This window comes from Geospiza fortis, unplaced genomic scaffold, assembly GCF_000277835.1.
Source record: "Geospiza fortis unplaced genomic scaffold, GeoFor_1.0 scaffold173, whole genome shotgun sequence".
NCBI lineage: Eukaryota > Metazoa > Chordata > Aves > Passeriformes > Thraupidae > Geospiza > Geospiza fortis.
Genome location: NW_005054334.1, coordinates 4,696,087 through 4,712,429, shown reverse-complemented (window position 1 = coordinate 4,712,429; position 16,343 = coordinate 4,696,087). Strand labels below are relative to the sequence as shown.

Below are 16,343 nucleotides of genomic sequence, written 5' to 3'. Positions count from 1 at the left end.
GGCAGCAGCTCTTAAATCTGTGCCTGGGTAAATGTAAACAGTTCAAGAACCCCCCCAGTCCAGTTAAAACAGCCTGGTGTGGTTTCACCCCAGCTGCCACCAAAGCCCCACACAGCCATTTACTCTCAACCCAGTGGGCTGGGGAAGAGCAGGGGAAGACTGAAAGTGAGCAAACTTGGGGGTTGATGTGAAGGTGGGTTAATAGGTAAAGCAAAAACTGCATCTGCAAGCAAGACAAAACAAGGAATTAATTTACCACTTCCACCATTTCCAGGAAAGCTCCATCATAGGTTCTTCCTTCTGCTTTATCTGATGAGCATGATGCCATGTGCTATGGACTATCCCTTTGGACAGCTGGGGTCAGCTGTCCTGGCTGTGTCCCCTCTGCCTTCTTGTGCACCCCGGGCCTACTTGCTGCTGGGGGAGGTGAGAAACAAAGTGCCTTGATGCTGTGAGCCCTGCTCAGCAGCAACTGAAACATCCCTGTGTTAGCAGCACTGCTTCCAGCACAAATCCAAAACAGCCCCTCCTGTGAAGAAAATTATCCCAGCCAACACCAACACACAGCTTCTCAATTAACCTCTATCCCTTGTCTCTACTTGGAATTCAGTCAGAGTAAAATTGCAATCTCAAAATTAAACCTTTGCCTGGTTAACCTAATAACATTCAGAACTCATCTGGCTTCCATTTCTGCAACAAATCCAATTCTACTCTGTCAAACCTGTGATTCTTTCACTTGCAGAAAACTAATATGCATTTTTGTGATATTTTCTTCTTTTTTTCTCCTTTTGGTTTGCAGTTAGCTCTTCTGGGCTTTTAGAGCTGTAAAGTTCTTGTAGCTGCCTAGGCCAGAGCTCTGCTGTGTTTCACTGCAAGGGGCTTCTGGAACAGGTGCTTACCTCCTTCCTTTTGTGACAATTTGTTGTTGTAGGCAGTGTTCTCTGTTCAATAATAATTGCAGAATTTTGGATACAGACTGTAAACAGCATCCATCTTACTCTGCTTGCTGTCAAGCCTTATTTGGGTTTTTTGGACGCAAGAGGGTGCTGTGAATCCACATGTGCTTTTCCATAATTTTTTAAGTGGAAATACTGAAAGTATGTGGATGTCTGCCTGCCCACCTGTGACTTGCTGGAGGTGATGGGTTTGTGTTTGGTTGGTTTTTTGGGGTATTTTTTTTAATATTGCTCTTTGCTGTCGAATTGCATCACATTGCTGGTCTCTTCCAACAGTCTGTAGCCTAGAGGGGCAGGCAGGTAACTCCACAGCAAATAAGGAGAATTTTATGGCTAGAGGAGGCTTAGTGTCAGGAGAGGGGGCTGAGGGATCTTGTCTGTGATCAACATCAGTGGTCCAGGTTCTCCAGTTCCAAAAATGGGCAGCTGCCTGGATGGAACCAGCTCCCTCATTGCAAACAGGGCTGGGTCTTCCAGAGATGAGGGCTGAAATATATCTCCAGCACTTGGAAGATCAGCTCCAAGCTGTGGTTCTGTGACACTGTGTGTTCAGTATGAGGCATTGAATGGTCTTGGGGGGAATAAAATTGTTAAGTCTTCTCCAGGATGTGCTTCTATTAAACAGCAGCTGCCATGGAGTGAAGTACCAAACAACCTCTGCAGCTCTTGGTCTGTGCTCTACACCTGGAGGTGAATTCCTTGCTCCTTCCTAGAAATTCCTCTCTTTATTTCAGCTCACCCCTTACCCCAGATTGAGTAGGCTTCACAGCTGTGCATTGTTAAAGGTTATTTTGCTGAGGTGAAGTGGGAGAGAGGTAAAATTAATGATTTCTATTCTCAGAACAGTGGAAAATATTGGATTAAAGTTCTTTGGAGGAAGTTCCCTAATGGATGGATTGAGACTGGTAAAAGTTTCAGTGATGCTGAGCCAGCAATTAGCCTGCAGAAACAGAAATATACATTACTGGGAGGCAATGGGAACGTTACAGAAATTTAGCCTCGTGTTAACCCTGCTGTGAGTGTATTTCCATGGTTTAATTTCAGGGAACAGGTTATTTTGTGTAAATCTGACTTAGCTATTGCAACCTCTGTCTTGGGCACTTTCAGGTGATGTTCTGCATGTTCTGTGGGCTGTGTGTAAGGCACCCTGAAAGGTGACCCTGTTGCATTTTTCCCAACCTAGAAATGAAACTTGAGATAATTTTAGTAAGGAGGTAATAGAAAAGGGGATCTTTATTTGAAGACCTCCAGAGGCAGTTATGGAAAGATGTCCACAAAAGTCCACCCCCCCCAAGGGTGAGTACATTTTATAGGTTTTAGAAAACTAGCATATTTGATAAGAAGCACCAATTAGGAGGACAAGTGGTGCTGCAATTCCCCCCAGGTTAAGCTCCTTCTCTGGAGCCTCCCCCTTCAGCACTAGCTGTACTTTGTCCATGAAAATGTATCTTGGTTCCCAGGAAGAACCAAGATAGTATGGAGCCTTGTACCTCCTGAGGCTTGGAGCTCTGGAATTTGTTTTGTCTTTCTGCTTAAGGAAAGGCTATGGAAAAGTATTGGGAAAACTGGTCACTAATACAATGGACTACAGAGCTGCAAATGCATGTGTGAAGATTACAGAGAACATTAAAAGAAAAAAAGGCAAAACCTAAACGGTGTCAGCCCAGCAAAGCCAGTCAGGTGTTACTTGACATCAGGAAAGAGTAACAGGAGGTTATGCTGCCTCTTTTAAAGACTTTTAAAAGTCCTGAGACCAAACTCATCGTCTGATAGCTAGCAGATGACTTGGTGAGAAAAGATTGGAGTGCTCACAGGATCATCTCCTGTGTTTTGGGGCTCTAAACAGTGAAACTTTATGGGAAAACCCTTTGCCGGAAGACAGGGAAGGGGGTTTCCACTTCCATCATTCTACCCAGAATGAGACACTGGGCTGCAGAGATAAAAGTCAGTAGCAGATTGTTTATAGTTATGGAAATAAATGGTCTAATTCTTGGCCATTGTCTTCCTGACTTGGGCTCTCAGGAGAGAGTTTTCCACAGCAGACTCTGAATGGGAAGCAGCGATCTGGGCAGCAGTGATGGAATGGTATTGGAAAAGATAACTGAGGGCAAAATCTGTAGGTTTTGGGGCATACACATCCAATGCATTGGAAACAGTCTTTATTTGCTTAGTCAAAGGCAGACCCAAAGCCATTCTTAAATTTGGTATTTTAAATCTCTGTCTCTCTCCCTTCTTTCCACAGACCCAACCGTGCTCTTGACTCCTGTTCATTTGCTCGCCACATGCTCTTACAGACCCTCCACCAGCTGTAGGAGATCAGAGCTGCCCTTCCTTCCTTCCTTCCCCATGGGACTGCCATCAGCAGAGAACTCGGAGCTGCATAGTGGGAGAGGATCCCAGAGCCCATACAGACATGCTGTCCTTTTTTTCCCCCGTAGGAAATCTGTCCTTCCTTCTGCTTTCATAAACTTGAACAAATTCTGCTGAATTGTCTTCCTACTCCTCTTGAAGTGATTCCCTGGTCTGTAGGGCAGGTGCTTACGCTAAAATAAGTCTGTACTGCTGTGAGCTCAGCATGAATTGAAGAGTTCTCCATTTTGGTTGCATTGCCAAGGATGCCAAGACTAACATGGGGCCCAGAAGAGCTCTCATCTGGATCAACCCAGTTGGGCATTCTGTTTTACTGGACTTGGACTCCTGCCTTATAGCATTTAGCACTGTGCCAGAGAGAGGCTGTGCTGCTGCTGCTGCCCTGCTTCTCTGAGCCAGAGGGGTGAGGTGTGATCCCCTTTGGTTCTTCTTTCAAGTCTGTTGTCAAAGGCAGTGTGTGGCTGATTTTTATTTTAATATTCCCCTTCTGCTGTGGCTTGGAGTATTTGTGTAGTGTGGCTGATCCTGGTGGCCATTGCTTAAAGGAGTGAACATATTTTATTGTAAATTTTTTTTGCCATTGCCTGTGTTGTTTATTCTTCCTGCCCTTTTCCTTCTCACCCTAATTAAATAGGCTTGGTTTGGAAATGAATACAATCCATGAAATCCCTGTGGAATGTGTCCCTTTCTCTTCCCTTTGACAAAACACTGGGTCTGTGTGCACTGTTCACATGTTTGAAAGCCAAGCACATGTAAAAATATGGAGAGAGAAGGTTGTGCTTTTCTCTTGCACTGAACAAGTAGCAGCAGATGTCCCTAAATCTGTCTGGAGGATTGTCCATGTGTCCATACAGCCCTTTGAGCCACATGACATTCCTCCATACAACTTAGAAATGTTTATGTCAATTGCCTGAAATGTTACGTAAATAAAAATTAACTCCACAGCCTTATCATAATTTATGAAACCTACCCTGGGATTTGGAAGCCTGTTTTGCAGCTTTATGTGATTGCAGAGTTTGCAGTGGAACACAGAATGGGACTGGAATGGAGCCTGGTTTGTGTGAGGAGAGAGGCGCCAGTAAAGTGACCAGCCAAGCTATGGAGTCACAAACCTTGTTTGTGCAGCACCCCGTCTCTTTTCTTGGTGGTCTCCTGCTCCTGTCCAAAACAGGAACGTGGCAGAGGAGCACATTTTCCTCCAGGCATCTTCAAATTCCTATTTAGCACAGTCTAAATAGGAAAAGCAGTGCCAACACTTATTAGCAGTAGCCTGTTACTTGGCTGTAAGTAGTGTGAGGCAAACACTGAGCTTGTTACTGTCCCACATTCCCAGGATGAGGTAAATTTAAGCACTTCATCTCATTGGCTAAAAAACCAGGCTGTAATTCACAGGAACTTGTAAGTGTTGAGAATGACTGGATTAAAAACTCCAGCACAAGTCTTTCTGGTGTGACCTCATGCATAGTCAAGATTTAGCCAGCCCATGTCTTGCTGGATCTCCTTCTGGAAAACTGTGACTTGATGCTCTGACCATTTGAATGCTGATTTTTTTTCTCTGCCTCTTATCAAATTGCATGGTGTAGTTCTTGAATTTTGCAGTGGTTGTGAGAAAATACCTGTAATCAAAGGGCCACATCTGTTAGGCAGAGCTCCGTGGGCTTGCTAAGGTTGTACTGCCCCTGCATTCATAGAGGTCAGATGGTTGCAGACTCATGAGAGCAACATGACATTTAGGGCTTTGGCCAGACTCCAAATTGGTGTGGTCAGTATTGCTTTTCTTCAGAATTTGGGGCTTATTAGCTTATATCTACTAGCCCTTTGTAAATATGCAAAATAATATTTTAAATGTAGCCTACCTTGCAGACCAGAACACATGGCCTGCCAAAATGTGTCTGTGCTTTGCTCTTACAGCACAGTGGCTTTGTATGGAGTCCTCCTTCAGTGATTTTGCACATCTACAACTTTTATAATGTACTGTGGTTCTGGGTGCAAAGCTCACAAGCAGGTGAGGAAAATGGAAGCTCCAGCTCAGATTCTCAGCCACAGTTCTCAGACTGCAGATAAGGATTTCTCTCCAAACAAATAGTTAGGATGTTGTGATGTGTTCTATAGGACAGCAACACCTCTCTTACGGGCCTCATTTTCTTGAAGATGAGAAGAAAATCATTTTAGATTAATTTTGGCTTGTTAGAACTGTCAGAGTCCCTCACTCTTCCACAATTTCACCTTCCTGAGGAAAGAAGCCTTTGGATCCAGCAGCTGACAAGAAACACAACTAATGATGATTATTTGTATAATCTAAAAGTACTTTCTCTTCCTTTCATTTGGGAGCACTTGCACTCTCTCCCTGTGTCCCTGAGTTCAGCTGAGCAGCAGCCAAATGACATCACTCAGTTACTTCAATAGTCTTTTAGAAGAGCAAGACAAGCAAGAGAGCAAGGATGAAGTAAGAAGGACTTCTCTGTGATAGAGTTGGAAAACCTGAATTTCAAATTAATCTAAGAAATACAAGAAAAAAAATTTTTAATCTTCCTGACTGTAGGATGAGCAGGAGCAAAAGAAGAAAAAAAATATGCATAGAATTCTTTAAGCTCATTAATACCTTTGGAGGAAAGTTTGCTGTAAAACATCATCTCTGACTTCTTGCAAGCCTGTGAAACTAACAGGTTCTGGGTCCTAAAATACAACAAATGCTGAAGAGAAGGCATAAATGGGAAATCCAATTTCATCAAACTTTCTAAAATCATGCTCTCAGTTAATTATTCAGTCTTTTCATTAAATCTCAGAATCCCAGTGTGGTTTGGGTGGAAGGGACATTAAAGCTCATCTCATTCCCCTCATGGGCAGGGGCACCTTCCACTATCCCAGGCTGCTCCAAGAGCCATCCAGCCTGGCCTTGGACACTTCCAGGGATCCAGGGGCAGCCACAGCTTCTCCAAGCAACCTGTGCCAGGGCCTCACCACCCTCACAGGGAAGGAACTTTTTCTTCAAGAAAAATTACATGGCTGATCAAAGTTTTTCACAATTCCCCTTTTTAAAGCAACAGGAAAAAGCTCACCTAGGAAATTAAAAATGTATCAATTTATACTTTCCAAGTGAATGGAGGATCTGTGACAATGCCACACTTCTTTTCACAAATGACTGATTTTTTTATTTTCAGGGAAAGATTCCTATTTATGTGATCCCCCCTAAAAGAAATAGAAAATTAGATAACAAAAATATGCAGTTATAAATCAGTTAGGGTTATTCTACCTAAAATTTATATTCATGAGCTATGAAATAATAAACTTGAACATCATCCTATACTCATCTACCCCCCAAAAAGTTATTTACCATTAGCAGCCATCAAATCCCATCTCAGAGTTCTGCTGGGAGGGATGCCCCGTCTTCAGAAGTCTGCTGCAATCCAGAACTGCCCACATGGTGTGATTCAGCTTTTAAAGGTAATAACAACCTGGTTTTGTCTGTCTTCAAAGAAAAGATCTTTTTTGGGGGGATGTGGTGTTGGTAGTATTTGGATTTTTCTGATGGGTGGCAGTGACAGATTTTTTATATTGATTGTGGGTGCTGATTCTCATTGTTTCTGAAGAAAAAACCCCATATTCTAGATCTCCCATTTAGATCTCAAAGTGCTGAACAAAGGTTGATTCCACTTTGGTTTAGATCTGGCTTTGCCTGTTGCTTTCAGGGAACATAAAATGTTTCTCATTTTAGGTTTTACTAACTCCTTCCAGAGCTGATTTATGTAAATAAAATGTATTTCTCCTTCCCTGGACTTGCTGGCTGCCTCTGTTTTGCTGCTGGTTTTAATTCAGGGTGTTAACTCTTCAATTCAAGAGCCTGTTTGCTTGAGGGTCAGTAGAGCTCCCCATGAGCACAATCACCCTTAAACTTTGCCTCTTGGCACTCCTGTAATCTGGGGATAAAGGCGAGTAAAGTTCTGATTTGAGACCTTGGATTCTTTAAATTGCTAATACATACTCCCAGGTACAACATCCTGAAAGGCTGGGTTTATGAGTTCTCTTTGCTCCTTGTATTTGTTGGGATTGAAATTTGTTCCTTGCATTTGTTGGGCCTTTGAAAAGGCTGGATAAACTCCTAAAGTGGGCACTGTGGAATTGTTGTCAACATCAGCTCCTCTGATCTCAAACTGATGAGATTTGGGGTTTTTCCAAGCTCAGCTAAACCTGTTCAATAACTGCTGCCACAAGCTGCTACTCCAGTGGGCTCTGGGAATGCAGGGATTGCTCAGACTTCTGGTGGGATAGCAAAGGCCAGAAATGACAGTGGCTCCATCCCCTGAGGCAAATTCAAGCCTAGATTCCTCTGATACCAATGGGGTAACTCCTTTGCTTATGTAAAATGTCTGTGAAAGTTAATACACTTTTGCCCATCATGAAATTTATCCTGCATTTTTCCAAAATGTAATTATTTACCAAAGTGGGCTGTCCTGGTGTTGGATTTTTTGAGCCTCTGTGCCTTAAGTCCTGAAATATTTGGAGTTTATTTTACTGAAAAGAATACTGATGGTGTATGGTGAAAGCATTGGCTTCTGCCAGCTCTCATTCCACCAGTTCAATCATGAGGTGGTTAAGGGTTATTTATAGCTCTTAGACATTCCTTAGGGATGAACTCATCCACTGAAAAAGCAAGCAGCCATGGCGCTCATGGGTAATTTATAGCAATTTTTAAGTTGGGAGAAAACTGTGATCTCATAACTCAGGCTGAAAACACGGCATGGCAATGGGATTTGGTTGGGATGCTGACATACTCTGAGGAAACTGAGATCCACAGCATGCAGGTACCTCTGAGCTGGGAAAGGCTGAGCTACCTGCACCTGTCTTAAGGAATTATGTAACTTTTTCTTCTCTCACCCTCTAATAGCACAGACACAAACTGAGTCAAAAATAATTTTTTTCCAGTACTCTCCACTTGTTCTTGAATTTAATTAAAATAATTAATTCCACCAGGGTTGGAATACATCATTTTGCAGGAAGCAGAAACTCAGGGTCTACTTTCAGCAAGATGTTTCTAAATTTTAAATCAAATATTTGAATTAGATGGGTTTTTTATATATACCACACTTTGTTGCCTTTAATTAAAGTGCACATTTACCTCACTCTGGGTGTACAGTGAAATGCAGCCTGGGTGTGATGTCACTACAAGACAGAGAACCCATCACCTGTCCTGTGAAGTTGTGTGACTGCTGAGATCTTCCTTGGCCTCAGGATCAGTGCTGGGTTCAGTACATGTCTACTAATTTTAAATAGACCTTTCCTCACATAAAACTGAGTCCTGCCACTGTAGGTTATAGAGAATGGGAGTGAACCTCTGTGAGCAGCCTGTCTGGCTCTAGATATGTACTGCTATGCCATCCAAGAGCCATAGATTTGCAGGGGAGGCAAGGCACACACCTTTATGGACCTCATGGAAATACCTTTATGACCTCATATAGTCCATTTATACTCTGGTCATTAAAATGGTTTCTTCTTATAACAGTTATCTTTGCTAGCAGAGGAATATTTGGGCAAATGCTCCCTCTGACAATCAGTGTGCTTTGGATCAGACTTAAACCACACATATTATTCCAACTTAACTTTCCTTGACTCCTACTGAATGATTTGCCCCCAAAAGAAATAATCTGACTCTCCATAAAACTGCAAGTGATGGTGAAATTCCTGTCAAGCACTGGAGGTCCAGTGTGCTCCTCAGGTTCATTGTAAATTACTCTGGAACCTGCTATGCAAAAATGAGATTTTGTTCCACCTGTGGCCCACCAGTGCATTTGGAACAAGAATCTACTGCCAGTAGATCAGATTTATTGCACAGTGTCCTTCCCATCAATGGAAAAAGTTAGGGGATCTATAAATCAAAAAAAGATTTGACAACACTGCACTGTGTCCAAACATTCAACATCTAAACAAGTTGGCTTTCAATTTGTCAGTTTTCGTTATAGAGTAACTTAGAGTTGGCTGTAAGGCATTTTCTGTGAGTGTTAAGGGATTTACTGAAGGAAAATGAGGAGCAATGGAAGGGCAGAATGATGGACAGATGAATTTCATAAAGCTGTGGTTCAACTCATGCACACTTGTTTAGCTTTTCTTTCAATGGAAGTGAAGTTACAGGAGGGGATGATTCAGAACAGATCTCGCTCTGATGTGGCAGTAAGGACTGAAGTCCCAGATCAAGGAAGTAGGAATTGCTCTTAGGTCCTGCAGTTAAAATTAGAATAAAATGTATCTTGCTGTAGCAGTTAAGACAGCAAACTCCACCAGTTCCTCCAGTTAAATCCGCTTTTGCTCAAGCATCCTGGAGGCTAATGCAATTCAGACCGTGTGTCATTCTATTTCTCAATCATTTTATTTCATTTAGCCACATTTTGCTAGTCAGCATTTGTTTTTGCAACCATAGTGATGAAATGTATTTGTTGGCTACATAGCAGGTGCCTGGCTTGGTCAAATTTCAATAATTAGAACATCTCCTGTCCATAATACTAATAATTGAAATTTAAACAAATTTTGTTCTGTAATCAAATCTCTAAATTTGAGATTCACTAAGAAGATATGAGACTATTTATCCACAGTTCAATATTTCTGCCAGTATCTTGCTAATAATTTTGTCTGATTTTTTAGGTTATTGTCATTTGGTAACTAGTTCACATTTCCATTGTGTTTGCATCTTCTGCTGTAGAACAATGCAAGTTTAATCTGTTTTTTATATTGTTATGACAGTGATACCACATACTTATTGCACTGACAATTGATATTTAGAATATATTTATTGGCTAATCTTTAAGCTGGCATTGTCCTTCAGTGCTGTAGGAAATATCCTTGTAACCAAAGAATTCTCAGATTCAGAGCAAGTTGTTTTCATTACAAAATCCAATCACCCTGTATCTTTTATTGTAGGAGACATCAAATCTTATTTGGTTTTTATCTCTGGGTTTAAATTCTTTTTCATCATTATTTTATTATTTTTTTTAATTCCCTTCACTTTTTTACAAATAATCACAGACTCATGAAAACTCACTAAATTTTACATTTGTCTCAGCTATTTCAGTGTTGCAAAATGCTGTATAAAATATACTCTTAAAAACCCTGATAAGGAACTTTAATACTTTTAAACTGTGTTGCAGCAGACAGAACATTTTATCCTCTGTTCTTCATACAACTTAATCCCCTTTTAATCCATAAACAATTACAGACAATTACAAATGTCTTCAACTACCTCAAGGGAAAATGTCCATATGATCAAAATTCAGGATATTTAAAATCAGTAGCCTTATGATGACAGAAATGTATCCAGAAATAGATGCTGAATTCTCAGGAGGAAATTGGTATTAAAAAGGAAGAAGTTTTGCTGATATATTTATGTATTGATGTAATTTTAATATATTATCAGTCTGAAAATGCCACGATCCTAAGAACATGTTTGAAAAGAGAGATGTGCTTGATCACACCAATATTAATATTGATTAATTATTTGATATGGCTGAATATTCAGCCATAGAAATGACACAGTGGAAATCAAAATGGCAATAATTTGTAGGACTGTCTGATATGTCAGTGGCAAAAGGAAGATTTTTAACCAGGTGGGAAGAAGTGAGAGGTAGTCTCTAGTTTTTGTCTAAGTATTTTTGCAGTGGGTACCCACAGCTGGCACTCTTGAGTCTTCTCAGGTCCTTCACCTTCCTCCCTCCAGCTCTGTTTGCAGCTGTTTTATTTGTCCTTTCCTAAGGAGATATTTAAATGGAGTCAGACTTGGAAGAGGGCCTGAATATAATTTCAGCTTGGTTTCAGTTTTTGGCAGCTGAACCTGAAGACTTCTGGAAACCTTGGAAAATATATATGCAAGGGAGGTTACTAAAGCCATTAGTCAATTGGGAAACTCCCCCTTTTCCCAACCACACAGAGTGGAATAATGAATAATATGGACACAGCTACTAGTGATGTCAATTGTTGTCACTGCATTGAAGTTGGTGATGAGACAATTATTCAAATTTATTATCTGAACTCTTGTTCCTTTCCATTTCTCATAAGCAGATGTATTAAAAATCTTAGTAGAGGACATGGAATTTAAAACAGGAATGACATGTGCCCATGGAATTAACTGAAGCACATTGAAGGAACTCCATTTGTTATTAAAATTTAATTGGAAAGATAAGATGCCAGCAAAATGACTGGAAAAATGTAATGTTTTTTCTCCCCAGAAATGTTATTAAATACTAACAGCATAACAGTGTCCATGTGCCAGATTCCTAAAGGATAATTTCCTTTCTCTGCCTCCCTATAGCTTCTTCCATTCTAAGTACTGGAGGTATCTTTTATTTATTTTCCTTTTATACCATAAAACTCCCCTGTCACTCACTATATTTTGTTAAGATACAAAACAGCCCACTCAGCAATTGTTTTGCATTCACACCTTAAATTTGAAAAGAGGAAAAAAAAAGGTGCAGTACAAAGTGCAGCTGAGGACAGGCAATATAATCGGCCTTACTGGTGTTTCACTCTAAGAAAAATAACTGGCACTATTAATAAAGTCAACTGCACTTCATCCTAAGCAAAGATGGAAGAGCTCAAGTGCTTTTAAGGAAGAGAGAAAAGAAACTGTATAGATTTTAATTGTGAACACAGGAAAAGGTTAAAGAAGAATTTTTCCCTCTAGTTTTGAAAAATGTTTAGCCTGGAAAGTACAATAGACACAAGACTGCCTATCTCAGGGAGTGTCACCCTTAAGGCTTTTATGTCCCTGGATCATGAAGATGTCATTGTATAAGAATATAAGAATATTTCAGCTTAGACATCAAAATGAGGAGATTGCCATCATCCCTATGTACCTTTTATCTAAAACATCTCCCTTTTATCTAAAGCAGATCTTACACACCTTTTTCATTTTCTACTGAGCAGTTACCAAGAAATCATTGATTATATTGTTCTGAAGGACTAATAGTGATGTCTTTATAGAGAACTTCTTACTGACTGTTGCCTGTTTTCTGAAATCACTGACCTTTGCAGCTGAAAATACAAAGTGTAGAAATGATAGAAATGATGCAGATTGATGGGGGGATATGGGACACTGACCATTGCCACCTGTGATTCCATAGCTCTCAGAACCTCTGGAAAGTCACTGGAGAGCCTAAATTAGTGCCAAAGTGACAAACCCAGGCAGAGAGGCCCAGAACTGCTCTGTTCTTCCCCATATAATTCTCCTCTAATTCTTTATGGGAATTCTCCTTCTCATAGAAGTCTTTTTTTCATCCTTGAACAAAGAATGCTCTGTAATGTCCTTCTTTAAGTTTGGAGCACCTTCCATCCATCCTGCTCTGAGTTGCAGCTATGTTTTGGCATTGTTTAAAATGATACCAATCTATTGTTGTGATCCTTGGCAGGGCCAGCTGTTCTTTATTACACAGAGAGAAGCAGCAATTCAAATGGTTATTCTGTCATTGATCTGTAGCTTAGTTTTAGAGGTGTTTCATTCACCTCACCAGTTCACTTACTCCTTAATTAGTTAGCTCAAACCATCAACAAAGGATTTGGCTTATTAATAATTTCATAGGTGAGATTTATGGCCCATGTTGCTATCACAGCCATGGAGATAAAGGTTAAATCTGTCTTCTATGGATGTTTTGCTTCATCCATTTTACTACAGCTTTTATTTTTTCATGGTATTTTTGTTCCTCACATTTGATATAATTATATCAGCATCAACTCATATTGCAGTAAAACAAGAGAATTAGCTTTAACCAATAGAGTGTCCACAATTAAAAATTAAATACTACATTAAAAAACACAAATAGTGAATTGAAATAGGGGAGGAAAAGAGGCCTGAAATAGAGGCTGGATGTGAGAGATGATGTATTCTTCTATCAGCTTCGGGAGATCTGCCCAGTGTGGAAGGCTCTTCTATTTAAATGCCAGGTTTGTTTTATACATTGTGACCAAGTATTTTGAAAACGGAAGTGAAATAACAGCTTCAATCACAGATCAGAATTCAGGAAGTCCCACTCTTGTGCTTGGTCTCTTTCCATCTTGGCGTCTCTTGGCCTCTGTGGATTTAAATGAGATGGTACAAGATTGGAGCTTGCCTGGGAGTTAGGATAAGATTCAGATAAAAACCCATTTTTAGTTATTTGTTCTAACAGAAGTGATAGGTTACCAGTTCACCAATTGCTGAAATGCTTTATGTGAAGATCAAAAAATAAACATTTCCTTAGTGGGTGGGGGAAATCTTTCTGTGTGAATATCTGGGGCTTTTTTCTGATGTAAAATGATATATTTTTAAAATGGAATTTCTAGAACTCTCTTCTGAATGAACCAATATCTCTTATATTTTTTAAATGTTTCAGAAATGAAAGACAAGCCAGGTTGTTATGCTGGCTCTGTGTTTGCCCTCTGTTTATAAACAGTGTTGGGGATCATCCCTCATCTGCCCTGGACTTCAAATGGATGACAACTGAGCTTCATCCTCACAATGCTCTAGCACTGAGACTTCAAACAAACTCAGAAAATGCTACAAAGAAGAGCACTACTTACAACCATTCCACAGGCATAATATCTGTATGCAAGCAAAAAGCTAAAAGACTTGTTTTGCTGGAAATAATTAAAGTTTCAGGGTTTTCTTGGTATTGATTTGGGGTTTTCCCCTCTCTTCCTGGCTTCCCCCTTTTCCTGGCTTTAACTTATTGAACTTTTTAGTTAAGGCAGCCCTAAGGCACAAAATTACAGATGGTGCTCACTCACCCTAAAGTTGAAAACTTCCTCTTTCCAAAGGTAATTTTTTCCAGTTGGTACTTGCCACTTGAAGGGGCAATCATTTCTAGAATGAAAATAGTTCTTATATTCCTGAGAAGGGAAATTCCCTGAAAAGGTCTGTCCTTGGAAAAGAGATTGCATGTTCCTTCCTTCACCTGTGATCTAACTTTAAGTGTCAAATCCCCACACAGAAGCTTTGGCAGAAACAGGTAAAAGTTGCAAGAGTTCCTTGCTATTAATAGTCTATGAGTTCAAAAAGAAAAAGTAGAAAAAGTAGAATATATATTTGAAAATACTCAATATTTCAAAACTTACAAAGGCCAGTGTTACAAATTTAGATTCTGTAGCCTTTTTGAGATTTGGAGCATTTTGAACAGCAGATCATGGAATAACTGCAAGAATATGTCAGAATATACCATTTACAGTGTGCTTGGTTATGTATCTAATGCAGACTGAAAAAAAATCCTGAATAATAATATCTATTTAGATAAACACTTTTATAGTCAGAAATATAAATTAGTTTTTTTTCTGTGGCTTTTGATAAGCTTCTTGAGGGCATGCTTGCTAATAAGGTTGTTCTAATTATTTAGCAGCTCCATATCTGGAGTAGGAATCTCTGGTTTTTGTCTTTACTGCTCAGCACAGATGTGAGCCCAGAGCTTAGAGGGAAATGAACTGTGCCTTTTCTCACTGGGTTTAATAAATACATACAGACAGTAAAGGGCTGCTGAATTTTAGGATTCAAGCACTTATTTCAGCTCTGAAGAATATCTCCTTTAGGGTTACAAATGCCTTTTCCTCTGAAAAATCCCCTTTTCAGTTTCCTCTCACTACCTTTTTCTCCCAGCCTCTTCTCTCTGACCGTTACCCCAGGCTTGTATTGTCCCTGTTTGCCCTCTTGTAAACAAACAAACAAATGAACAATGGACAACTTCTAATTGTGTCTTTCGAACACAAATTTGACAGCTTTTACTTGTGTCTTTGAGCAACCTCTGAGCTATTTCTCTCTTCTGACACGCAGAAAACTGCCATAAATGCTTATTTGTAAGTGATACATGCAGCTTTGCATGCAAGCTCTCAGAAAAGTTTCTGTTACTGAGATCTGAACATCAAGACCTGAATCTTGTGCTTAATTCAAGTCATCACAGTGGGCTGGACTTAGTCAATAGTTGCCTTTGCTTATGCAGGAACAAACACACTCCAGGTTATCCCGGTTCCTGTCAAAACAAGGCTATTGCCTACTGTCTGTCTGCACCTTGATTTACTTCAGCTGAATCTGATAAGGGTTGCATTTTAGGACGTGAAATTAGCAGCAGCTACCTGAAATTTGTGTTTTCTCAGGGAAAAATTTGTGTTTTCTCTGGGTGCTTGTATGTCCTACTTATGACTCATTTTTTTAAGGCGAGCCAGGAGGAATTAGTTATGATATGAGTTGGGCCCAAAGTACAGATTTGTAAAATTATTATAAAATGTTCAAGGGAAGGCATAAGAGCTGTCTTTCTAGTAAAAGGGAGGGAGAGAATAGGAAAAAACCACCCAAAACATAGGAAAAAATCCAATCTTGCACCACCTCATTTAAATCCACACAGGCCAAGAGATGCCAGTGGGAAAGACACCAAGCACAAGAGTGGGACTTTATGAATTCTCATCTGTGATTGAACTGCAGGACTTGCTCCAGTAATGTGGGAGAGAAGGACTGAAGCTCCTGTACACACAAAATCTCCAGGTCCATGGAACATCCTGGGGCTCCCAAGGTATTACAAGATCTGTCTCAACGCTTGGTGCAGTAAAACTCAACTGAAAAACTCCTTGTGCTCATCAGAACTTCTGTGTTGGAATTGAGGAAGGGTTTGCAGGCTGGAAATCTTTACCATGTTTTCTTTCTCCCACTGTGCCAGCTGCTCTAGGAAAAGTCGTGATCTCCTGAAAATCTTTCTCCTCAAAAAAAAAAAAAAAAAGTGTTTTTATGTTGTTTGTTTTGCTTGGGTTTTTTTCTACCTTCAGGACAAGTAAAAGTCTCATTTCTGTTTTTATAGAACTCCGAGGGATATAAAACCATTTGTAAATCCCTGTACTTTCTGGAAAAGGAGTTAGGGGCTAACAAAGTTAAAGAGGCCACTTTAAAAAGAAAATAAAAGATAAAGAACAGCATGTGCCTAAGCATTTTGCTGATTATGATGAAATTAGGCATATTGTTAAGTGAAACAGGGCCAAAACATTCTCGTTCTCCCTGCTGAAAGGTTCAGGGGGGATGGCGGTGCC

The 16,343-nt window shown here is 40.1% G+C and overlaps 1 protein-coding gene across 1 annotated transcript in view; it reads left to right on the top strand.

Moving 5' to 3' along the window:
- Window positions 1–4,270, top strand: part of RANGAP1 (Ran GTPase activating protein 1) — a 22,437-nt gene extending 18,167 nt beyond the window's left edge. The window contains exon 16 of the mRNA XM_005421867.3: window positions 3,199–4,270. Within this exon, the coding sequence (XP_005421924.1) occupies window positions 3,199–3,268 (70 nt within the window). The 3' untranslated portion in view covers window positions 3,269–4,270. The remainder of the gene's footprint in view (window positions 1–3,198) is intronic.
- The last annotated feature ends 12,073 nt before the right edge of the window (window positions 4,271–16,343 follow it).